Source organism: Poecile atricapillus, chromosome 2 (assembly GCF_030490865.1).
Source record: "Poecile atricapillus isolate bPoeAtr1 chromosome 2, bPoeAtr1.hap1, whole genome shotgun sequence".
NCBI classification, from domain to species: domain Eukaryota; kingdom Metazoa; phylum Chordata; class Aves; order Passeriformes; family Paridae; genus Poecile; species Poecile atricapillus.
Window position 1 is genome coordinate 130,078,524 of NC_081250.1, and position 25,069 is coordinate 130,103,592.

Sequence of the window (25,069 nt, forward strand, 5' to 3'; positions counted from 1 at the left end):
TAAATGAACATTTTAATACTCTGTGTTTTCAACTACTACCATGAAAGGCTTGCATTTCTAAGGATAGCATAATTTTACCTTTCTATCTGGTTTTCATACAGAGGGTCACAGGGCAGTACTTTCCACACTCTTACATTTCAAGTAGAGCTCTTGAGTCTTCTGGGTACTAAGTACAGATTTTACTTTGTTTCTTCTCCTGGTTTTGGTACACAGCTGTACACATTCTACCAACTGAGTAAAGACTTAAGTATAGTCAAAAATCTGTGTTTTGTTACAGCTGCTGAAGGAATGCTAATTGCAACACCCCAAGGCTTGCTAACATCTGCTCCCAGCAGGACACAGCAAAGTGGGCATCCTAGACACTGTGAAAAATAGTAAGGCGTGAGAGCACAAGCATCTATAAACAGAGAGACGATAAGGGAAATCAAAATACTGTCGAATTTACATACTTTCCATATTCAGAAATGTAATTCATATTCATGAAGAGTAAGTCTGGATCAGAGCACCTCAGGAGCACATGCAAAACTGAGTGTTGCCCTAAAGATGTGGAAGAGGGACAGAACAGTAACTAAGAGAGGGGAGAGAAAGGAGGGAGGAGAGGCTCCTGCTGCTGCCGCACCGGCAGGAACGACAAGTGCTGCCCTTCCAGGGAAGGGCTGCTCCTTCTTCGTAGCCACTGCCCTCAAACCATTCCTTGCTGGCAGTGACGGCAGCAATGTGGCGATGTCAGGGCACTGAGGTCCCTGGTCTTTGACACTCCACAGCAGCCTGCTTTGCCTGGAGGGATTCTGAAGAAGGCAAACCACCACGGAGCAAATGAATAAAAAACCAAAAACGTAACCCACCCACCCCCCCCGATACGTTCCACTACAAGCCTCAGTGGTCTCTTGCGGAGTTAACATGCTTTGTGACTGCAAGTCAACTCGAACATTTCAAGGGGAAAAAAAAAAAAAAAAAAAAAAGCACCACTCTTTAGAAGGAATTCTAATAAGTAAAATATATAAATAAATGCCAATACACACTACAAAATTTAGACATTCTTCTATATTCGGTCTCCGTAACAGTCAGAAGTTATGTAACTCTGACTCCTGACCGAAGGAGTTTCGGGGGGCTTTCTCAGGGCAGAGAGGTCCCTGGCTTAGGGGACAGACTTCAGCGGTGTCTTGCGGAGTTAACGTGCTAAAGACACTTGAACATTTCAGGGGAAACGGCCCCGGCCCCATTTCCCACTCACAAAGGCGCTCCGCAGCGGCTCCCCCGCCCTCACGGCCACATTGGGGGGCGGGGCACGGACCCAGCGCGCGCCACCGCCGCGTTCGCGCCTTCCCGCCCCTGCGCGGCGCGCGCGCACGCAGCACCCACTCCTCCCCCGCCCCCGCGCGCTCCCTCAGCCTCCACGTCACGTGCCCGCCTTGCCCTCCTCAGCAGCCAATGGGTGGCGCGCCGCGCGCCGCAGGGTCCTTTATAAAGGCGCGGCGGCCGCTGGCGTGAGGCGGCGGCTGTCGGGGGCTCTGGGAGTGGTGGGTGCGTTTGGGGCGGCGCGGTCCTTCCGTCTGCTTCCCTCCCTGTGCCGCACGGTTTTTCCACCCGTTTCCCTGAGCCGCCCGGGAAAGGCCCAGGTCTGTGCCCGGGACGGGCGGAGGGAGGAGGAGGTGGTCGTGCTGAAGGCCGGGGGGTGGCTGGGGAGGGGCGGCCATGTCGGGGCCGCGCAGCGCCTGAGCGGGCAGCGGTGTCCGCCGCGAGAGCGGGCCCAGCCCCTCGCCCTGCCGGAAGGGAGAGCTGGGCCGGCGGGGCTTGTTGCCCGGGCGGGCGGCGGGTTCGGGCGGTCCCTGCGGAGCTGGCTCAGTCCCATCGCTGGCTGAGCGGCAGCAGCGGCGCCCTGTGCCCGCGGAAGGGCTGTGTGTGCGTGTCTCCTCCTGTCTGCCGTCCCACCTCCGTGCCGGAGCTCTACGTCTTCTCTAACAAACTCTGCCTTGCTTCTCCCCCCGCCCCCCGGGCTTCTGCTTTGTGGATGTTGGCGGCTTCATGTTGTGACAGGAGAATGTGTGTATGTCCTGGGCCCAGGCGGATCGGTATGTATCTCTCTTCATGGAACGACGTGCTCGGGGGTTCGGATGGGACCCGGGGAAGGGGCTGCTAGGCTGGGCTGTGTCTGAGGGCTGACGCCGGAGGGAAGGCTTAACGGTGCTGCTTGTGTTGAATGCTTCTTATTCCTCCTCCCCACCTCCCGGCCCTTTCCAGCTGGCTCATCCAGGTCTGCCAGGTGTAGGAAAGGCACCCGAGTGAGTGTTTTTTACCTGAAGCCATGGGTGTCTTTGGTAGTGTTTTGGAGGAACCTGTCTGTGCAGTGTCAGTTAGCCCTAATAGTGTGGCTAGAACGAGCATTTTTTTAAAGAAAGGGGGAACATTTTTGTTTTTTTAGTGTGGTACTACAAAACCTGTAACTTGACCATCTGACTCCTTATTGGTCATATTATATTTGCAGTTTGAAAAATAGTACTTGTACCCTGCTCTGGGCTTGGAGAGTTATTTTCACTGGATTGATTCTAATATCTTGACAAATTTTGATTGAAATGTAAAATTTCTACTTCTTCTCTGCCATATTTGGATCAACCATCATGATCTTGGGCTCTTAATTATTAAAAGGGCAGCTGGAATGTCTGCTTATATTTGGGGCAGCTGTGTTGTGGGGGTAAGTGGGAGAGACTTTAATTTCAGTTCAGGTTTGGACACTTGGAATTAGGCATTTACTTGATCAACTTGGAATTATTGAAGCTGGTATGTGAAACAGACTGATCTCTTAAGCTGGCATCGGTCTACTGTAAATTATATGAGCCATGGAAAATGCATGGCCAACTTCTTACTACTTCCTCTTGGATTTCATGTAACATTTGATCAACTAATTTAATTTGATAATTAAAAATCATAAAAATATTCTCTCATAGCACTGCAGGACTGTTACAGCAGGAATACGTTTGTATTTTTGCTTCATCATGGACCAACAGAACTGTCAGAATAGTTACACCACTGTGGGTCAGCACTGAACACAAATGCTGAGAAGTCAGGACTGCTTGATCCAGGTGGAGTCTAATGGGAGATGAGTGCTGAAGCTGAGGTGCTGCTGTAGGCCAGGCACATCCATAGAACCTTAAGAAAAAGTGTTGCTTTTAACTGTCATGTGAAGAAATATACATAACTGTTACCAAAATAGCTCCCATATAATTAGAAGGCAGTGAATAGAATTTAAAATCTATATTTGGAGTTGCAGTCTACTGCTGTCATGCTGTGTGCATGTGAAGTCTGGGCTGGAGAAGCAAATGGCTAACATAAATTCAGCATGCATCTGGAAGCTTCAGCCAATTGGCTGCTCCTGGGTGTCTGGACAACATCCCAAGCTCTTCCTGGTACCAGCACAACAGAAAACTTCAATCTTCAGCTGTCAGTAGGAGACTCAGGGGAGGTTTTTGTCAGTGTACAACAATCATTAGTACTGGGGAGTCAGCTGAGTGACAGCAACATGAATTCTGCTCTGCTTTCAGCACTTACATGTCATGTAACTGAGAAATGGGCTCTATTCTTTATTTACTTAAAAAAACAAACTAGATTGGAGGGAAGAATACCACTTACATCTGTTTCTTGAAACAAGGGGAATGGGATGCAGCTTCAGATGTTTTCAGATACTTCTCAGCTGGCCCAGGTGATCAGAATCATGGCTGAAGCTATGGAAAGCTAATGGAATGAATGGGGTGATGCAAAATGCAGTTTCTACTATATTGCATGACCCTTTAGACTGAGTATTGGGGCTTGCTGCATATTTTATTGGGGTTGAGTCTCATCTGAAGTCCTGGTATGCCTGCTTGGCTAAAAAAAGATCCATTTAATGACTGAAGCACCTTGCATAACACAGCAATATCCATTTCTACAGTAAAACAATTTGACATCTAGGAGTGCTGATTAGTGCTTATGACTGCAGTAAGCCTTCTAATGGTCTCTTCTGAGAAAAAGCTTTTACAATGAAACTTGATCATAAAGGAGAAAATTTGAATTTGCCTTAAATGTGTCTACTTCACACAAAGCACAGTTCAGCTCCATTTCTACCCTGGAATTGTCTCTCAAGTATCACATTGTGAAAGACTTCCTGATAATGAGGCACAGTGAATAAGGCTTTTGAGAGGCACTCTCACTAATGTTGTGATGTCGTATGTAAATGGGGACAAGAAAGAGTATGCCAGCATACCCTTTCTTCAGGGAAGTGAAAAAGTAAGGAAAACTTTTAGATGTGGCAGGTAGCAGTAGAATATTTTGTCAGATACTAGTGGTTTATCTTAACACTGAACTAGCTTTAGAGTATTGTGCAAGCCTCTATTCTAGTCATGGGAGCAAACAATTTGCATCTAGGCCTTCAATTGAGTAGATTTTTAAAATGTTTTGTAATCTTAAAATGTACTGGGATGGAATAGCTGTTGGAAAGCTGCGTTTCCTTTCTATCTCTTGTACTTGCATCTTAAGCTAGAGAATTGCTGCATGGACTGCTGTGGCTATTTTGTATAGGTCACACAAGTTTGAAGTTTTACATGTCAAAGGAGGGGAGGAAACAAAACATGCTACTGACTTCTGATTGCATAGAGAATAACAGTTCTCTATCACCTACTTCTTGCTTCTGCTGTTTAAACCATCTTTGTATGTCATCTCAGAGTTGTTTCTTGAGTCTTCCTGTTAGATGCTTTCTCTTCTTCAGCCTTGGGGAGTTTTGTTCCTTGTGTGGCACACCTGTCTATGTCAGCTGTGAAATCACCAGGAAAGCAAATGTCTGTAAAAGTCCTGTGGCAATTCTGTAGAGTGCTCCACGCTAACCATTGTGTTGTTGTCTGAAGCTTCATTGGCTATCTGGGTGATGCTTTCATTTTCTGCCTGCTGAGTGCATATAAGAGCTAAAATACCTGTGCTGAAGCATGGTATGGCTTTTTTGTTACAGCCCAATGTAGTGTCTATAATCAAACAGACTTCGTAATGCCTTTCTTTGTCAAGTCCTTTGAAGCTATGAACTCCATATAATAAGCAACGTGGTGAGGAGCTGTAAACATCTTAACGCAGGATTCTGGGGAAAAAAATCTGTGCCTAAGCTAAGCATAGTTGTTCTCTTGTCTTTCAGCAATTCCAGTCCGAAGCTCCAGGCTGCCATTGTTGTCTGATGCCATGCCAGCACCAGCTCATCTGTTCCCATTGATTCGTAACTGTGAGATTAGCAGAATAGGCAGTACTGCGTGTTACTGCCACCATAAACATCTGTGTTGTTTGTCATCTCATTTTGCTCACAGTCACTTCAGATATGCACCGCAGAAGAAATTTGCGGCACTTTACAGGCCAAAGGAGCACTTTAATCATTTTATTCACACGAGGGATTATGCTTCTACGCCACAGAGGTTTTACCTCACCCCTCCACAGGTCAACAGCATTCTGAAGGCAAATGAATACAGCTTCAAAGTCCCAGAATTTGATGGTAAAAATGTAAGTTCTGTTCTTGGCTTCGATAGCAACCAGTTGCCTGCTAATGCTCCAATAGAGGACCGGAGGAGTGCTGCCACTTGTTTACAGACAAGAGGGATGCTTCTGGGTGTGTTTGATGGCCATGCAGGCTGTGCTTGTGCTCAAGCTGTCAGTGAAAGACTGTTTTACTACATTGCTGTCTCTTTGTTACCTCATGAGACTTTACTTGAAATAGAAAATGCTGTGGAGAGTGGCAGAGCTCTGTTGCCCATTTTACAGTGGCACAAGCATCCCAACGATTATTTTAGCAAAGAGGCTTCCAAACTCTACTTCAACAGTTTAAGAACTTACTGGCAGGAGTTGATTGATCTCAACAGTGGAGAAACTACTGATGTGAGAGAAGCTTTAGTTAATGCCTTTAAGAGGCTTGATAGTGATATTTCTTTGGAAGCTCAAGTAGGAGATCCAAATTCTTTTCTCAACTACCTAGTACTGCGAGTAGCGTTCTCTGGAGCAACTGCCTGTGTAGCCCACGTGGATGGTGTTGACTTGCACATCGCAAACACAGGTGACAGTAGAGCAATGCTTGGTGTTCAGGAAGAAGATGGATCTTGGTCTGCAGTTAATTTGTCCTATGACCACAATGCACAAAATGAACGTGAGGTGGAACGTGTGAGAATGGAGCATCCAAAGTCTGAAGAGAAAAGTCTTGTGAAACAAGATCGTCTCTTGGGTCTCTTGATGCCTTTCAGAGCTTTTGGTGATGTGAAGTTTAAATGGAGTATCGAACTGCAGAAGAGAGTGGTAGAATCAGGCCCAGATCAGCTGAATGACAATGAATATACAAAGTTTATTCCTCCCAACTATCATACTCCCCCATACCTCACAGCTGAACCAGAAGTCATACATCACAAGTTACGGCCACAGGATAAGTTCCTGGTTTTGGCCACAGATGGGCTGTGGGAGACAATGCACAGGCAAGATGTGGCTAGAATTGTGGGTGAGTACCTCACTGGTGTTCACCACCAACAGCCAATAGCTGTTGGTGGCTATAAGGTAACTTTGGGACAGATGCATGGTCTCTTAACAGAAAGGAGAGCAAGAATCTCTTCAGTATTTGAAGATCAGAATGCAGCAACTCACCTGATACGTCATGCAGTGGGTAATAATGAATTTGGAACTGTGGATCATGAGCGGCTGTCCAAGATGCTTAGTCTTCCAGAAGAGCTGGCTCGAATGTATAGAGATGACATTACAATTACTGTGGTGCAGTTCAATTCACATGTTATAGGTGCATATCAAAATGAGGAATTGTGAATTTAATGCAGTGAACTAGTTACCAAAGTTGTTACAAGGGCCAGTATGAGCAGCAAATTTAAAAATCCACCCAAAAAATAAAATTTAAAAAAGCCTTTGTCAAACAATTGTTTTTGTTAGATTCAGCATATCTATTGTTCCTGCCTTTCCCTGGAGCTCTAAAAACATGGGAAGTACTATTGACCCAATACAAAACTTGAAGAGGATGTCCTAGCTTGGGAAAAGTTTTTTATAACAACTTTGCACTATTGATTTAATGAATGCTGCTAAAACACTGTCTTGAATTTGGCAAATTTGGATGAGGGAGGAAGTAGGATAAAGAATTAACTATCAAAATCTGTCTGTTCAAGAAACAGCTTGCTTATAAAATATCTGCAAATATATACACTTAAGGAAAAGATAAGTAAAAAGTATTGTTGAATTTTTTACAGGGCTAATTCTTGCAATGGTTATCTGTGAATATATTGTCTGTTGTTTCTTTTAAGCAGAAAGTCACTTTAACCAAGTAAGTCTTCAGTGTAACAAAGTTGTCTCACTTTCATATAGACAATGTTATTCACGTAAGGATATTTGTCTAAGTGTTGACTTTCAGTCCAGGTCTAAGCCATAATCAATACCTGAGATTCTGTTACAGATTAATCATATCTTACGCATGGTAATTTCTAAATTTCTTGTGCATTAATACTTGGCTGTGGATTACTGCACAACTTGTAGGGCAATAACACATTACAACACAGCAAGATACAAGAGGACTTTGTGGAGAACTTCAGTTTTCAGTATAAAGAAACTTTCAGACTTTTTGAAAAGTTAATATTGTTGGTTAAGGCTGTGTTTGCTTTCCTAAAGGTTATGTCCTTTGTGGACTCCACCTATCCCTGGCATTGCTTATCTAGTAAACAATTTTTCACCTGAAAAGATCATAAAATAATTGCTAACCTCTTTGTAGCTTTGTAACTTACACTCATTTTCACTTTGGATATTTGAAAAGGTCACAATATATGTCCTTCACTTGAACTCCTATGTGTAAGTTGGCTTAAAAACTACAAATTACAAAAGAATTGAAGTATGGCTTGTAAATAGCATTTTAATTGAGAAACTCACTGGCATGCATGTGTATGTTCAGGGGCTATTTCTAGCAACTTTTTAGTTCTGTGTTTCTGGGCAGCTGGTGTATGCATGTTTTTACAGTCCAGAATGCTATCACAGAGCAGTCTCTGAAATGGGTGTCTCTGGCTTGGAATGGTTGAATTTGAACTTAAAAGATTTGGCTATACTTGTGTGCCAAAATTGTTGGGCTTGTAATGGTAAAAGTAGAGACTGACAGCTAATTGGTCTTCGTTGCATCGTATATGGATTTATTTTAACCTGCCCTTAGGTTAAAAACTGAAATGCCTGCTGAAATGCTAGTCCTTGATGACTGGGAGAATGCATTTAACTTTATTCCTGGGGTCTAGAGAACAGTGATAAATTGGTTTATTTCTCTTTACCAAGGTGTTTCAGTTAAAATGCCTCTCTAGCCCTCAGCTGATTAAATCACACCTTACTCAATTAACTGAAATAGGCTAGGTTTCTAAAGTGGCATTTTATACTAAATATGTCTTGCCAATTAATGCTACTGTTACATAGGGTGCACTTAGTTTGAACAATGAACCTGTCCTATAGTAAACATTGGCTCCTCAAACTCACAAATGCTATGTGTACTCAATGGCCTGCAGCTTTAGTATGGCTCTACCTAACCTTAACTAGCAGCATCAGTATTGCTGTAAGGTAAATGATGCCTAAATTCACATTCAAGATGTACACAACCCTTCTTTATTTGAAGGAAAAGGGGAACTCTAAAATGCTTAGACAAGTACTGGCAGCTGACATTGCTTCTGTATGTTGTGTTTTGGTGACTGTGTCATTAACTAGGTCAATAGGCTATGTTTTATCATTCAAATGCAGTATGTATCTCAGCTGTTGCAGTATTTAACTTTCTTATTTTTTTACTGTTAAAGCTCTATTAATATGCATTGATGTATTTAACCTATGATTGTTGATATGGATTTGGTACAAGTTATAGCTAGAAGAAATGCACATTGGTCCCATGGATACAACTTTTATTGAGAAGCTGCTTTTTGTAGTAAGGATACTTAAGTATGGGGTCAGAAAATATTTATGTAATGTTTGGAGACTTGCTCAGTATGTATGCAGTGAACAGAAGCAGCGTAACTGCCTGCTGAACAGGTGACCTGAACAAACATCTTTTAACAGATTCCAATAAAATGATCAATTATGCAGAAATCCATGTGTATTGAGTTGATGTAGAATGTGATATCTGTTCTGCTAGGACTTTGTTCCTTTGTGTGATCCCTGTTATGAATAAATCAGGTAACCAATGAAAGTGAAGTATAAATGGAAACAGAATTGAACTTCAGAGCACTTCAATGCCACTGTGAGGTTCAGTGCCACCCTGCATCAGGCATATGCTGGTGCTGCTTCCCCAGGTGGCGAAGCTCAGATCCTTCCATCAGTATCACTGTGTGTCTCAGTTCCCAGTGCCTCATGGGTACCTCCAGGGGCAGTGCTGCTGAGGAAGCAGCATCATTTTAGATCTTAAAGCTGTGTACTGTACTCTCTGTATCAAGCTATACAGCATTTCATAAACAGACTAAACTGGGGCAAGAAACAAGGTGGTGGTGAGCTAAACAGAAACAGCTCTTGTGCCACAGGCTTCTTCCTTGTCTACCAGAATTGTTTAATTGTGGAAGGTACAGATTGTGTATGTAAGGGTGGTGCTGAGATTACTTTTTCAGGTAAGGATTTCACAGTTGCAAATGTGGTTAAACCATGGAGGGTGGCTGAATCTTGACAGCCAATGTGAGATTTAAGTAATCTTTAAAACTTCTAGATGAATGTGTCAGTTCAACAGTAATACTATATAAGAGAGGAGTGGGAGATGTCTGTACTTCTAGCTTAAGGTTGTTAACTCTGTTCCCTTGTGTTCAGTGGTATGTGCATTGTATTTGCATCCCATCCATCTGAATGCTGAAGCATAACCTGTGTCAATTATACAAAGAGCGTTGTTTTTAATTGAAGCTTATGTATAACTATTCAAAAGCTTCCTTGACAGGTTTCAGTATTAATTGCTCACACCACTGACATGGTGTTTGGTGGCAAGTGCATGACGTGATGGTGGTTGTTGTATTTGCAATGCAATAGATAAGCTTATTGTTACAATGCTGGTTACACCTGTTTTATTTGCTGCTTGTGAGTATTAATAATAAATTTCTGGATAGAGAGAAAGGATAATGTGACTTTCATAATTGGATCCCAAATGAAGTATAACTTGGCAGGAACATTGTGTGGTAAAACGAAAAGGAATCTGAGATGCATAAATAGTGTGTTCCTATCTGTTCTGCGAGATCTGAGGATAGAAAACCCCAAACAACTTAGGTATTGATCAGTGTGCAGGTCTTCTGAAACTGCATTTCTTGCAAATGACCCACCTAATCAGTCATGAAACTTTCAAGGATTACATAAAATAGTATGAAAATACAGTCACCATTCTGTATATACCATGATAAGCAGTACTTTATTTTGTGGCAATTAATTAGAAATTAGATTTGTTGTTGTGTTTAGAACAAATAAAAGGAATAGACTGAAAGTTCTCTAGCTCAAAAAATAAAGACCACACAGTACAAGATTGTTTTAGGATTGTTCTCTATATCATTGCTTTGTGTTGAAGGAAAAAAAAAAAGATTAAAGAACTGCAAAGTATATATCTGTTATGGTTCCTAGTCTGGATAAGTAACCAGTCTTAAAGATTTCAGGGAATGTTTTATGCAGCAGTCTGTTCACTATCTATCCTCTTGGCCAATCTTTCTCTGAACAGAAAAATTACACTTGCTTTATAGACTTTCTATTAGATTTCCTAGACAAAAAATCCTCTTTAATAAAACTTACGAATACCAAACTATTTTTATAGTATCATGAACAAACTGGTCAGTTTTAATATCTAAAATGTGTACTTGGGGTAGCCTTTAATGTACTGCCTCACATCTTAATTGCGGAAATAATCCAATTAGGGCTGTCTAATTGGACATAATGTGTCATGTCACATGATTCTGAAAGACAGGAAAAAAGCGTAATAAATAGGGAGATCATTGGTGTTAACAGGATAGCATCCATGAGCTGACACACAGCCATGCATTACACAGTTTCATTCAAAAGCTCTGTATATAAATGAAATGAGTCTGTCAAAATTGCTAGAAGCCTATAGTCATTAATTCTGTAGTCTTTCCTGTTGCTCCTTCCTAGTATTTCTTTGCCCTCTGTGGTGGTGCAACAGCTGTGCTAATAACAAGAATACTGTTTTCCAGGATTTTGTGGGTTTTGTGCAAGGTGGTTAAAATGGCTAATAGTAATATTAGTGTTCCCAGGTCTAGGCAACTGGGAGAGGAATAAATTTTACTTCCCTGGTAGCCTCTTTTAAGATGGGAAAAAGTAAATCTTTCTCTTAAAAAAACCTGGCTGCTGTACTGAAGACCTAGCCATAGCACAGCTGTATTTGATACGGATTTATTATTCCTGCTAAAAAGCAAAGTGTATTCATTTGTACAGCATGCTACATTAGCGCAACTGCCGCCCTACTGCTCTGGAAGTAGCTGAAATGTCCCTGCAAAACTTGGTGTATTCCTGTTTATGTCATAAGAACTGTGGTTTATGAGCAGATCTGTTACCAGCTTTTTCTTAAGACATTTGACTTGCATGCTTCTGTGTGTGTGCTGCATCATGAGCGCTGAGGTACCTGTTATAGGTGGTGGAGCTGTGTTCAGTGCATGCTGTGGGGTTTCAGTGCCTGTTCAGCCTGCTCCATGCCTACATTCAGCTCCTTTGAGCACAATAGAAGCTTAGTCCACACAAGTAGCTCCATTTGGGTGTTTTCTGGAGGCAAATCTTAAACATTTTTTCTCAGGTCTTCATGGGTACAGTAGTCCTGAAGTTTTTGCATCTGCCACTTTTTCATAATTACTTCAGGTTTTTTGTCTTGTACCTAATATTCCTGCAATTAGCTCTCTTCTAAGGGCTTGTTCTTGCTCTTTGATTCTTAAGGTATGTGGAAGTGCAGCTCAAGCTCCAGTGTCCTCTTTTGTGTTGACCTACACAGATGGCATGTAGGATGTCACTGCTGTGCACTGTGAGGTGTTGCTGATACACCAAGGACTCTCTTTATCTCCCCTGCTCCAGAACCCTGCCAGTGTTCAACAGTTAAGTGACCAACATACGATTTCCTTGGCATAACCTCTGAAGCCTGCACTTGGAACAGTGTTCAGCTCTCATTCTTGCTTGCATGAGTAGGAATCTGTAAAGCTTCCAACACAGCTGATCAGAGGAGTCTATTTTCTTCTATTCATTCTTTTATAAAGCTCAGTCCTAAGAACAGCTCTACAGAGAAGACGATCCTAGTCTTTACATAGTCCTCCTTTATATAAAAAAGTAAATGGCCAAAATTGAGGAGACACTGTCTTTTTATCAAAATAGTCCGGCTCATAAAAGGCTGAAATATTAAGGAAAAAACAGCCTGAACTTACAGGTGATAGTACAGAATGCAGAAGAGTCTTCTAGTGGGTGGCTTGGCTTGGCAGAGCTACTGTGGCAATGCAAGTCCTGTGTCTGTCTTCTGAGGTTGATCTAGACATGAACACTGAAGTGTTCACTGCTTAGCAAACACTGACACTAAAGAGTCTGAGAAGCTGTCTAGCTCAATGTCACAAAGATAGATAAGCATAAACTAAGTGTAGATTTCTGACAGACACTTTGTATTTTTAGTATTTGGGGCTTTTTACATTTGGACCATGTGTATATAACTTCATGCCAAATAATGTTCAAACAGGTGAAAAGAGTCTATATTCTATAGAATCAATGTGTAAGAGATACTTCTTAGAGCTGAGGAAGGTTCCTGACTTCTACTTAGTGAAGAATATGTAAGGAACTGTTGTGACAGAAAAATGCAGTGACAAGGTTGCACAAGATTAGGGCCCAAAGATAACATAGGCTCCCCAGGTTGGTAGATGGCAAGCATTTAAGCTGGTACTGGTACTGCATTTTAAAGCCACTCTATCATACAAAATTTTGGGAATTAAAGTTGACTGAGCTATGACAAGGGTTCAGATGTTGAAATATATCATGACTAAATTGATAAAAGACAATTCTGATGTCTGCTGTATTTGCTAATGTGTATTAAAATATAAATATTGGAGTATTATGGGTCTCATTTCTCAATGCTGCAGCTTAAAGGAGCATTTGGAGTTTATCACAGTATTGATATTAAAAGCTCAGTTCTGAAGTCAGAGAATCATAAAAGTCCTGTTGATATGAGATCAAGTACCTGCAGGAAGAGTGCTTGGAAACTCTCACTTGCTGCAGCAGCTAACTCTTAAAAAACAATAAATAAATGACACAAGGTCTGTCTAGCTAATGAAGACACATTAAAAGCCCATTCTACGCTGTGAAGCAGTGGCCAAAATGGCAATAGGAAGTTAGGAGACATTCAGAAGAGCAACAGAATGTGGAGTATTTCAAAGGTACACAGAAATACAAGAATGTGAATCCTAAAAAAAATTCAGGATGAAGTAGGAAAATGTAAGGGAGAAAAAACCTGTTAGAATGTGTCTTTAAAGCTGAAATTGCACACTTGGAAGAAAACCTAGGTGTGTTTCATAAAACAACTGTAGAAGGCAGCACAGTAAACCACAATGATGTCAGAGATGGCTATGAAGAGAAATACTTGCATCAGTTATGGTTGGTGCCATGATCCTGCTCAGAAAAACAAACAGCAGATCAAGAGATCAGAAATGACTGAACGTCTAAGCTGAAGATCAAAAAAAAACCCAAAACAAAAGCTGAACAAAGAACAGCTGCTGTTGTTCTGATTTTTAAATGTTTACTGTTTCTGTGCAAATACAAAAACAGAGGCACAAGTCATCAAAACAAATGTATGGGTGCAGGGAATTTTAAAATCCAAGGGCAGTGCACATTACAAAACAGTACTTTCCTGATTTTTACATTGCAATGGCACCTCAGTACAGAAGACAGAAAGTTGTGAGGATGAAGGAAAAAAGATCAGAAAAATCTAAGTAGAGGGAAGTAAATCGGAGCTGAGGAAAACTTGTCGCTTCACTTTCTTTTTTTGTCATCTAATTTGAATGATGTTTGTGTCGTTTTCTTCAGGGGTTTTCAAGCCCTGGGGCTATGTTTGTAAACCATGAAAAGTTAAGTTTGGCTTAGAATGTAGTTAAAAGCAACTTCATGCTGACATTTTCACAGTTGTTAAAATGCCGAACTGGAAGTTTGGCTCTCCTGCATTCCACCAGTTGCTGCCCAAATGAATGCTAAAGTCGTGGCCTTCCTTCGTTCAACAAGTCTTTCTTGTTCTCTGTACTTCAGGTGAATGCTGCTATCCTGAGGACAGAGAGTTCATTTTGTCTATCTTAAATCGCTGTCACCCAAGAACAATGCTGCGAGTATGCAAATAGTATTCATGTGCATTCTTTAAACCGAAAGTCATCAAGGCATTTGGAGAGCCTGCCAGTCCATCAGAGACAACTGGGTCAACTACCAAGAGGGGAGTAAATAATCAGATGACTGAATTATTTTCGAAACTGGGAACATCACATTATGCCTGGCAGCTTCATATGCAGAGAACTAGAATTTTTATCATAGGGTGATATTTGGAGGGGGGTTCATTTCCAGAAACTTCCTCTGAGATAAATTTAGTTGCCAGAATATTCCACTGGTGGCAATTTAGTAGAACAGTGAGTATGTCTGTATTGATGGTGTGATTGTTTGGGCAGAACTTGCCAGGAACGTAAGTACAACCTACATTTCAACTTTGCAATAGCAAATTGATCAGTTATTGACTGAACTAAGCAAAAGTTGCATTCTAGAGCATTTGACTAGAAGAGACAGTAATATATCCACACCTGACAGCAAAATATAACAGGAAAGCAAAACCCAAAGTAAATAGAAAACTTAACTCAGATCTTAAGCTTAATAATTTAATAGTCAATCCTATATATATATATGCCATGACAATAAGAACATTATTCATCTGGATGAAAGTTTGTACAATATGAAGTAAAACACTCCGTTCCAGCTGAAAAAAACAAACAAAACCAACGAAGAGCCTAACACACATAGAACAAACAAATAATTTCCAGTGTAAGTTCAAAGTTTTCTTGTAAAAGAAGGGTAAAAATCTGGAAAGCTGTTTTTTAATTATAAGGACATAGATAATGTTTGAGTAAATTGATACCAGTTGTTACCTACTCTTGATTTTAAAAAGTCAATAGACCTAATCAAGAAATACATCTTTGCAGATGTATTTGTAAGAGAATACTAAGAAGCAGCAGAAGTTACAATGGGTGCAAAAGACATCTTGGAGTCAAAATGTGTATTTATTTTTATATGTTTAAATACATTTATAAGGATTTAAACAAATGAATTTGCTCAATTACTCTTCAAAGAAGCAGTGAAGAGCAATACTAAATATTATTTGCTAGTTATCTTTTTTTCTTAAAATTTCATTTAAACTAAACCATTATTTTTTTTTTATAATTAAGAACTTGAATAAGACATTCTGTATCTGTAAACTCTCAAACATGTTGCATCAGCTTTACTTATCATTCCTTCATTTGAGTCAAAAAAATAGGGGGTCAGAATAAGGAGAAAATTGTGGTTTGAAATTTTCTTAAGCCAATTTAAAAAATGCTCTGTCCATTTCTTAAACGGGAGGCAAATTCTTGGTGAATTTCATTACACTATTTCCATGGAATAGTGGGGGTTGCCAGAAGCCTCTGGGCATCATCTAGTTCAACTCTCCTGTTTAACCTCCTGGTCAGTTAGCAAAACTGTTGTTGTAGCTCAACCCATTGAAGTAAAGCTTCAGGCAGGTCAAGAGAAGCTTGGATAACGTGGGTCTGAAGACTGCAAAAAGGGCCTTGCAAATTCAGTACAAAGTTTCTGGCTCGTTGCTGGCAATGACTGCGCTGTATTACACGGCTCTGTGGTTACAAAGTCCATGCTCACTGCTCCCAGTAACCTTGTCCTTCCAACTATTTGGAGGTGCTCTCTAGGAGTGCTTGCTCCATCACCTTCCAGGGCACAGAGAGGAGGATGATGAGTCTGTAGTTCTGTGTGTCCTGCTTGAAGACCGGAGTGACATTGACTCTTTTCTACATTTTAGGAACTTTTCCTGATCACCATAATCTTTCATAGATAATTGAGAGTGACCTCGATTACATCAGCCACTGTCAGGAGGCATGCATACCTCCCATAAGGCCCTATGGACTTTAATATGCCGGGGGTTTTTTAAATACATGTTTCTTAATTTGATCTTTTTCCTCTTGCTCCAGACATTCTCACAGGTTTGAGAGCATGAGGTTCCTGAAAGATGGCCTTACCAGTAAATACAGGTATCTCAGCTTTCTTGTTATCAGGTCCCCTATCTCATTCAGCAGCAGGCCCACATTTTCCTTTGTCTTCCTTTTGCAGGTGATATACTTGTAGGTGTCATTGCTGCTGTCTACAATTCCTTGCCAGGCTCTACTCCAGATGGGTTTTTACTTTTCTAATCCTGCCTCTGTGTGCTTGAACATCATCTCTATCTTCCTGGCAGTTCACCCATCCTTGCTTCTACCTCTTGGAGAACACTTCCTTTTTCTATTTGAGCTTTGCGGGAGTCTCCTTGCTCATATTTGCAGCTGCCTCCTTCTACTGACTGATTTCCTGCACATTGAGGTGGATCATTCTGAAGCTTCATGGCCACTGCAGCAAAGGCTGCCTGGGACGTTTACATCCCTGATGAGTTCTTCCTTGGTTGTATTCCCTGGTTTTAAGAGTGGGGTCCAGCAGAATGTTTTTCCCCTGTTAGGTCTGGGATCATATTTGTTAGCAGCTGCTCACTCCAGTAAGTCCCAGTTTGCTTGGGTCCTTCTGGGTTGACCTCCCAGGCATTATCATAGTAGGGCAGAGTTTTGTTAGAATGCAAAAATTCAGCATTTAATCGATTTTATTGAAACAACCTGTTGAAAGTACTTGTTTCTGAATAATGCAGAAAAAAAATACGTTACCATGAGATTTTTTTCTGAAGTCTTAACAGCTCAGGTAATTTCCTTTTGCAAAGTAGACAACAACTTAAACAGACTGAAAAGCAATCAAGACAGCAGCAGACAGTTAAAAAAGAGAGAAATTGCTTACCTTACTGTGAATTCTTGGTATGTAAATCAGTGTAGAAACAGGAAGGAAAAACCACTCTGCTTTTGAAGTGAATGAGCTGAAAATTGAGCTAAAAACCACCTACATTAAAGAAATCTTGAATTAAATTCTTCCTCAAGTGAAATCAAGACAACTCCTTGCTTGTTCTTTTGAGGTATCTGGCAGCATTTTCTTGACCTTTGACAGGTATAGATTTTGTTCCTTATTCTACCAGACATGATTGGGTAATGGTAGGCAAGTTGCTCAGAATGAAGTTTTGAAACACAGTCACTTAATTTGCAAACCTCAGGCTTTGGATTACAGTTTCAAAAGCCTGTGCCCATACAGACTCAGTGCACATATGCACCCTTTTGGCTTCAGGCTGTCAGAAGGCTCAGAACGCCTGAAAATCAAGCAAGAGAAGTCACAACTGCACAACTGTTTGTACATTTGCTCTTCCTACTCCAGATTGCTATAGCTGTAAGATAGTAATGAGGCTATTCACAAAGACAATGCTCAGTTAAATTAAGCTTTGTGGATTCTACTGAAATAAGCACAGTAAATTCAAAATGAAAACTGCAGTCCCACATTCATGCAGTAACTTTACTGTGTAAATCTTCCTATTAACTTTTACTGTGTTTCTTTCAGCAAAATCCTGTAGCTCCCAGGGACACAGTTTCATTTAATCACACCTTCCTGTCTGGGCAAAACGTGCTTGGTATCGTAACTAATCAAGTGTAAGGGGGAAAAAATTGATTTTGTAGGCTCTTGTTGTAGGCAGTTGGTTTTTGATGTTCCTTCCCTTTCGGTTCACTTCCAGTCACAGAGCATCTGTTCTCCTTGTAATTGGGAAAAGTCGGGATAATGTAATTAGGCAAACATCCTCTATCTAACGAATCTTCTTTCTAATGGGAGTTTAGTTGAAGAGAACCCCACTGTTACTTTTATCAAGAAGTGGTTCTTCGCTATTCTGTTTAGCTAAACTGTTTAGCCTGGGTACGGCTAAGGCAGAGCTCTCGTCTTTTCTCTCAATGAATTATTTGTAGATGGGGCTCCTCCTTGTGGGTGATGTTCACAGCACAGGGCAGGGCAGAGGCGGGCCCGTCCTGCAGCTGCCTGGGTTTAGCACAGCAAATCATTAACGATTAATATGCAAAAAGCCTTTCAGTCCTGTGCCAGCACGTCACACCGGAGGTTCCTGTGCAAGCCCGAGGGCTGGTTGATGGTTAGGAGCTGTGTAAGTGTTTTTGTCGAGCCAGGCCAAGGCGGTGCATGGGAAGATGCTCTCCAGAGGAGCCCAGGCAGCCTTTTATTCACAGCAGCAGCTTATGTCTCAATGGCTGCAGGGCACAATGGCCGATACCAGCAAGTTTATCCACCATGCTTCAATTAATGTAAAATTAATTTTACATGAACTGGAGCTGCTGCTGCCACCAGCATCAGGCTTGGCAAGGGCAAGGACCCTGAGAGGAAACACTTCCCTTCGTCCTGAATTAATGCAAAATGGCCCTGACCCAATCTGCCTGCAGTTTTATTTCATGGTGATTTTTCAGTCAAATATTCTCTTAGTAAAGCTAAGAGGATAAGGAATAAGAGGCTAAGGAATAAACGGCTGCATTTTCAACCTTAAAATATCATATCTGAAGGTTATGTGGAAATGAAGGATCCTGTTGAAGTTGAAATTGTCCGTTCAAGTTTGAAAAATTAAAATTTTACCTTAATAGAGTTTATAGATAGGTTTATATGCAATTTTTATTTGATGTTCTATATTATATACATTTCCAATCACAAAACATGTTCTCCATCTAATTATGAAAAGTCAAAACAAAATTAAGTCTACCTGAAATAAAAACAGACTTTCTCAATTTAACCTTTTTGAATTTTCATTAATTTAAAATTGGTTATTTATGAAAGGCAAACTCTTAAACGGAAACTGACACATACTTTACAGAAATTATTTTAAAAGTCTCCCTTTCTTTTATATCAACTGCTTTTTTTTCCTGGTATCTTTAGGAAGCATTGTTTCTCTTTGTACTTAGCATTGAGATTGCCTGGGCAGGAATGATTCTGGTCCTGATGGGATGTTTGTACAGCTCCCAGCTTTGGCAAATGGCAAGTGTAACATCCACACTCACTTGGAAAAGAGGGGAGGAAAAAGCAGGCATTCAACTTCATTTAATTTTAGTACTGTTTTCTTTTTGCTTTTAAGCTAGAAGAAGAAGAAGCAAAATGATACTTCTATGCATAGTCTTTATTCTCTAGCAAACATGTTAATCAGGGATTTGTTACAAAACTTCTATGAAAGCGATATGCAGTTGATTAGACAAGATGCAATACAGGGAATAGCCTCCACAGTCCTCCTTTGCTTTGCTCTTGGTCAGATTTTCACTCTAGACAAGACAAAAGCCATGACATTTTTGTGTCTTTCAAAGTACAGCTGTGACTAGATATGCATCTGTGCCTGGAAATGTGAGCAGTCACAAGCACTGGCTCTGGCCTGCAAGCTCCACGCCCTGCAGCTTGTCTGTGCATTTGTCTGCTGCTATGAGCTTGCTTGGCAGCAGGAACATAGTCCAGGGACTTCTCATGTCCCTTTCCTCATGCTGTAGCCTCACCCTACTGAGTCCTGAAGTGCCACCAGAGCAACCAGCGGAGTCACCAAACCAGTAATTTGAATTTCTCATGGGATATAAGTGCATAGGTCCTTGGGACATAAAGATTACCACAGTGCTGTCGTGATTTTACATTTTGATTTGTAACAGTAGAGATACACTATGAAAATTATAACTAAAAAAAAACTAAGTGATCTGACTGAATCATTATCTACTATGCATGCTACTGAGCACAGAAAAAAAAATCCTATACAGATAGGTGACGCTTTTTCTGTATAGGTATTTAGGAAAATAAGCTAATTTGTTTGCTCTTTGTAATATGGAAAGAGAATATTCAACAGCCATGAAAGGAAATAAAAGTAAGAGCTGTGAAAGAGTTCCTTACAATTAACCTGTCAACAGTCTTGCCAAGAAGAAATTAATCAGTTATTGTCCTTGTGTCTATGTCATTGTCACAGAGATAATGATATAATAAACAGCTGAAGTACTTGCAGGATTTTATAAATGTATTTAGAAATTAGAATGACTTCCATACCTTTAAAGGTGAAAGCTATTTTGAGCACTTTAGAAAATGCATTGTTTTAGTGACAAGTTATTTTTAACTGCAAACTATGGATTTCTTGTAACTTTCTCAAAAAAATATTATGTTGGTTTTGGAGATGATATAGAAGATTGAGGATAATGGAATGTGAAAAGAGTGTTTTAGTAAATATATAAATATGATGTGTGGATTTATTGGCAGTTGTATTCCTGGTTCAGTCAATAATCCCAACAAGCCTTTCCTGCAGAATCTAATGACACTGCATTGTAATTAATGCAAATTTATCTTCCTGAAAGACTGGAAGAAAGACATCTTTTAAAATTCAATATGTATACTGTTCCTCAAAGGAAGAATAAATTAGCTTGAACAGTTTCAGAAGAACTAACAAGATAAAGAATTGAAAAATACTTGAACTGACAGGGCTGATTTAGGAGAGAAATTGGTATTTGAGTGGATAAGCATGAAATTATGATCTGCCTGCCCATCTTACCATGTAGAAGATGAACACCCACTTCATGGCAAGGTGTTTTTTTTTCTTTAAGTTTTGTCCTTATGATTAGTTCTATATTTTATGAGAACTTGATACTGACATTTATGATAAATTAATTCTATCATTGTCCTATACATAAAAGAACTGTTAATGCTAAAATTTGTCTGAGCTTCTGTAACCCAGATCTCAATCTAGAAAGAAATACTACTCCCCTGTGGTAGAAGCTGACTTTGGAAAGGGAATTTATTGAGATGGTTATAACTGGGTAGATCCTCTGGTAAATCACATTATCATAATGTTTTGCACTAAAGGGACTAATGGCCTTTGCTATCTAAAAATTATAATGTTGCTAAATATGGTTAGCAAAACTCAGTCCTTCTCTTGGTACCTTATGGGAATCAGGTTCACCTGTAAGAAAACCAAATAATTTGTTTAATGTACCAATAGGGACTAAATGTAAACCAGAGAGGTACGACTGTGTAAGAAACACTTTGTTTTGGTGCTGTATCTGTGAACCTTCTGGACATTCCTAAACTTGGCCCACCAATGGCAACAAAACACTCCTGATCATTTGCTGAAAAAAAGGCAGCATGATGTTTGCCTGATGCCTGTGTGCTGCCCTCCAGGTCCTGGGCTCCTGGAAGGAAGGGGCTGAGCCACTGAAGCCGGGGAGGAGTTGTAACATTCACCTTCTGCTTTGAATTTTGCAAAAGTGTCTGCAATGTTTGAATTTACTCCCTGTGACTCCATGCTGGAAAGCAGCATCTGAAGAGTATTCTGCTTGTTATTTCCTGCATCTGTCATAATGCTTGCTGCAAGCCTGAGTGTGGATGTGCCCTGGCTGGCATAAGCCAAATGACTCATGAGTCAAGAATGCCTCTCTCCAGATTCAGCTCAGCTTTACAGATTGAGATTGCTTAGCCTTTGCTTTTCAGCTGACATCAAAGAGTGCAAAAATAGTTGGGGTTTTGTCTCCAGGCATTTTTCTTGGTTTAAACTGGAATTTTCAAATATTTCCATTTCACAGAGCAGCAGATAGTTTTTCCTCACATGACACACACTGAGTAGCCATGTCCTTTTCAAGTCCCTCCTTCCATTATTTGGCCTTTGCTTTCATTACTTAAATGGAAGATCTTTAAAAGATGAATTGTTTGTTATGCTTAAAAACATCTTTTTAGAGGGAGAGGGAATTATTTGAAACCTTGTTACTCAATACTGATTGTAAATTTTGTAAAGACACAAGTACCAAGGCTTGTGCCTTTAATGGGTGGGGCCTTCGTTTTATTCTCATTTTCTACATCCTAGCCCCTTAGACATATAGCAGGTTTCACAAGGGGCTGGCAGGTCTGATAGCTGTGGTTAGTTCTTCTATCCTTCTTGGCACATGGCAAGTTCAAAATATATTCTAAATTAATTTTTCATTTATAGTAGGGAGATCCTAATAAATATAGAAGCTAGGATGTTTTCTTTCTCTACAGTTAAAGCAGTTCCAAGGGACAGAAAAATGTAGTGAAACAAAATAAAATAAAGAATAAAATAATAACACAATCTATGACAAAAATAAAGGCAGGAAAAGGATGCAAGGTATGCCAAAATGAAAATTGCAAGCTTTAAAGTAGGAAATTTGTTTCAAGCAGACCATTTTTGTACCTCAGAAAACCAATTATTTGCTTAGTACACTAATATGCCTGAGAGTCCTTTGGTGTGGCACCAATATAGCCTTAATGATTTTAAATTATCACTCAAACAGGCAAGAGTCCTCTCAAGAATTCTTTTCATCTGCATTTAACTATACATTTGAAATTGATGATATATTGCAGTCACATCTGTTTGCTGAAGCTTGCTGTTAGCCTTCCTTGGCGTGCCACAACTTGGCTCAAACCCTTATTAAGAGAAGCCAGTTCACCAGTGTGGCCTGGGTATTATTTTTGACACGTAAACATTATTAATTGTTACTGAAGTGGATATCTGCAGATGCTATTAGTCAGGATTCCCTCATTTTTTAGTAACCAGGAATTTTTTGTTCTTATTATTTCAAGCATCATTTATTTCCAGATGTTTAGGGATAATAGCATTAAAATGTTAAAAGGCTAATATGAGGATTGGCATATTCCAGTGTGTTGACACTGTGTGTGTTGGCATTTTCTGAAGCCTTGTACTGTATTAAATTTCATTAATTTACAATAATTCACTTTTTAGTGAATTTGGCCCATCCTTCCAACAGAACCTATAATGACTTGTTTTAAAGAGTCAGAATGAATCCTTTCTCACATTTCTCATATCTCCTTTCTTACAGGAGATGTGGGAAAGCCCCACAGGCTCTCAGCACCACACAGGAGTACTGAGCAGATTCTCCGTGACCCTGGGAGTACTCTGGGCTTAAGATTGTTTTCACAGTGCTCTTGTGACAGCACCTGAATGCTGTGCTGGGTAGGGCAAAAGGAACAGCCCTCATCTGCCACACTCAGTAAAACTGTCACCTCCAGATTTTTCCTGGGACTCACCTCATCTCCTGAAGTCTTGGAGAAAAATATTCCTCATTCCTGTATGAAGAGCTATTTCATAGAACAGTTCCAAAAAATTAGGAGACCCAACAGTCACTGGAATAAGTTTTACTTATTATTTATATCCTAATGGGCATATAAATAATAGAATCATAGAACAGTCCAGTATGGAAGGGACCTCGGAAGATCACCTAGTCCAACCTTTTATGGGAAAGGAAGTATAGGTGAGATTAGCAACCACCCTGTTCAAAAACAGCTTCAAAACTTCCAGATATAGGGACTCTACCACAACCCCAGGATCATAGTCCAGTGGATGATTATTCTCACTGGAAAAAAATTCTTTATCTTCAGGTGAAACCTAATGTGCATGTCCAGGTGTGCAGGTGGCAGTCACTGTGCCTGCCTGAATCAGCAGTACATGAGCAGTGAGGTGCAGCGGGTGACTCACCTGTCCTGTCAGCCACAGTAGGGTAAGAGTCCTGCCCAGTCACTTTTTTTTTGGAAAAAGCTGCCTACACAGTCATTTTGGCAGAGATTTTACCTGGGTTCATTATCTCAACAAGCTAAAATCATCAGCAGAGCTGTTAACCTCAAGTTCTACTTGGCAACATCTCATAGTGAGAGGCACAATGTAGCAGTAATAGAGTTGCTCAGAAGTTGAGCAGCATAATGATTTTCCATTAGAAAGTGCTAATTTATCAAACTCTGTATTGTAAACCAACAATTTCAATAAATTTAAAACATCTTTGAAAATGCCTAGAAGCTGTTCAAATATCCTACTTCAACTTTTCAGTTAGATTTTTCGAAAACCCATTTTAAAATTTAAATTAAGTTTCAGTAAAATTAAAGCCAAATTGAAACAAGTATTTTGATCATCAAAAGGAAAAACTATAGGTGCTATCTAAAGTTACTCCTTTGCAGCCTTTCATTGCTTAAGCATACTTGAGATAATTATATATTTTCAACTGAAGATAGCTGATAAGATCTTGACTCATGTGTGAAGGCAATGACAAAATGCCTGATATTTTGGAAATGTCATAATTTTACCCTGTCTCTAAATAAAATGTTTTCCTATGGCTTTTAAGCCATTAAGATGTCTTTATATGCCTATATAAATATACAGAGAAGTCATGTTCTCTCAGTTCCTCTGAGATATTTCTTGTTTTGTCAGTGCAATGAGAAAAATAATTTTGAGAGAATTCTTGGCCTGCCATGGCAAGATGACAGCAGTTCTTCTGAGCCACAATATGATGCTTTGATGCAGATATTTGCTCAGGAATCTGGGTCTGTTCTGGTACTTTCACATTTTAACTTTTTGGCTGCACGGTGAGATATTCCTCATTTTCCTTCCTATTATCAGACCCTCAGTTACCATCCTCTGGTCTAGAAATTGATGGCAAATCTCCCCTGTCCTTGGAACTACTCATGTTTCTCCCAATTTCCCTTCATCAATCCTTGGCTTTTGCCCACACAGAACCTGAAATTGCATTCTGGCAGATATACCAGATATGCAAATCTACATGTAAGGATGAACAAAGCTGGCAGTATTGTGGGTTCATGTATCAACAATGCAGATAGATCCCAAGTCCAGAATAAGCTGGATGCAGCCATCACAACCCTCACAGGTGGTAATGGCTTAAGCATGGGTGCAGAGAGAACGTGTTCCCACACTGTCCCAGTTCTGTCTACAGCATTTAATGTTGACTTTGACTGGGTTTTATGGAAAAAGAGGCTGCATTCCTTTTGTAAATTTAACAAGCAGACCCTCGAAGGAAAACAGTGGGATTTGCAGTGTTGATTTTTTACAGCTGGAAGGAGCAAAATAGTAAAGGAACTGAATTGCAGCTTAACTACTTAGGTACAATTTCTCCAACAAGCTGCA

At 40.3% G+C, this 25,069-nt stretch overlaps 1 protein-coding gene across 3 annotated transcripts; it reads left to right on the top strand.

The window, feature by feature from the left end:
- The first annotated feature begins 1,465 nt into the window (after positions 1-1,465).
- PDP1 (pyruvate dehydrogenase phosphatase catalytic subunit 1) lies at positions 1,466-10,964 on the top strand. Of its 3 annotated transcripts, XM_058830538.1 has the most exons (3): positions 1,471-1,619; positions 2,038-2,072; positions 5,153-10,964. In XM_058830538.1, exons 2-3 carry the CDS (start codon positions 2,042-2,044, stop codon positions 6,802-6,804), a joined length of 1,683 nt encoding a protein of 560 aa, XP_058686521.1. In that variant the 5' UTR covers positions 1,471-1,619; positions 2,038-2,041; the 3' UTR covers positions 6,805-10,964. The 3 variants fall into 3 exon arrangements, with proteins under 3 accessions (XP_058686522.1, XP_058686521.1, XP_058686520.1); XM_058830539.1 differs by lacking the exon at positions 2,038-2,072 and having other exon boundaries at positions 1,466-1,619; XM_058830537.1 differs by lacking the exon at positions 1,471-1,619 and having other exon boundaries at positions 1,682-2,072.
- Positions 10,965-25,069: the final 14,105 nt, after the last annotated feature.